This window comes from Sceloporus undulatus, unplaced genomic scaffold, assembly GCF_019175285.1.
Source record: "Sceloporus undulatus isolate JIND9_A2432 ecotype Alabama unplaced genomic scaffold, SceUnd_v1.1 scaffold_9471, whole genome shotgun sequence".
NCBI classification, from domain to species: domain Eukaryota; kingdom Metazoa; phylum Chordata; class Lepidosauria; order Squamata; family Phrynosomatidae; genus Sceloporus; species Sceloporus undulatus.
Window position 1 is genome coordinate 1 of NW_024812390.1, and position 1,111 is coordinate 1,111.

The 1,111-nt window shown below is 35.9% G+C and overlaps 1 protein-coding gene across 1 annotated transcript; it reads right to left on the bottom strand.

Moving 5' to 3' along the window:
• Positions 1 to 42: 42 nt before the first annotated feature.
• LOC121918356 (gastrula zinc finger protein XlCGF67.1-like) lies at positions 43 to 579 on the bottom strand (the record flags this gene model as incomplete). Its single annotated transcript, XM_042444419.1, has 1 exon — positions 43 to 579. A coding segment is annotated over exon 1 (492 nt), but the record flags the coding sequence as incomplete, so codon positions are not given.
• Between the last annotated feature and the right edge of the window lie 532 nt (positions 580 to 1,111).

Consider the following 1,111-nt stretch of genomic DNA (forward strand, 5'->3'; position numbering starts at 1 on the left):
CTCACTGAAGCTCTTCCCACATTCCATGCATTTATATGGTTTTTCTCCTGTGTGGGTTCTTTGATGTGAACTTAAATGTCCACTCACACTGAAACTCTTTCCACATTCCATGCATTTATATGGTTTCTCCCCTGTGTGGGTCTTTTGATGGTTACATAGAGTTCCACTGCTGCTGAAGCTCTTCCCGCATTCCATGCATTGATATGGTTTCTCTCCTATGTGTGTTCTTTGATGTGAATGTAGATTTCCACTCTGACTGAAGCTCTTCCCACATTCCATGCATTTGTATGCTCTGTCTCCCATGTGAACGCTGAAGTGTGTGTTTAATTGTGAGTTACACTTGCATATTCTCCCACAGACAGGACACTCTTCTTGATCTGAGCCTGAAGTCAGATGTTCAGAAAGTTCGTCATCCTGAGAGGCAGAGGAGTTGTTCTTTCCATTTTTCGTTTGGTTTCCCCTTTTTCTTTTCAGTTCATTTTCAGCTCCAAACTCCTCTTTTTCAATGCAAGGCTCCATAATTTCCACTGACATCACAGGTGGTTCCTCATATTTCTTACTCTGCTGCTCATTACCTGCTTCAGGAAAAAGGAGAACCAATTAGGAGCCAAGCAGAGAACCAATCTCAATTACTTTATTTTATAACATCCCCATTCTGTTTTGACATGATTTACCTCTGTTTAGAATCTGAGACTCTTCATGCAAACATTTTTTTAAATTATACTCAATCCAACATAAATATCCCCGTATCAACATCCAACATCAGACATGTCCAACGAGACACGAAACCTACATTTCATTCATTTTTGTTAAAATACACATAACAAAAGAGTTTGACTTCCTTCTGCCTATGATCACTTTTCCGTCTCTTCTTATAAATTTATTGTTTTATCTTAATATCTATTAGTTGTGTTAACTGTACATTAAATTATATCGTTTTAGTTACTGCATTTTAAATTATGATTATCCACTTGACTGTCTTTAACCAATCTTTGAATAAATTCTTACTTTAATTAATTTACGACATATCATATCTTGATTCCAAATAGATAATATATTCATTTTCCTTATATATTAGTCTTTGCATCTCTTTTTCAGATATATACTCGTA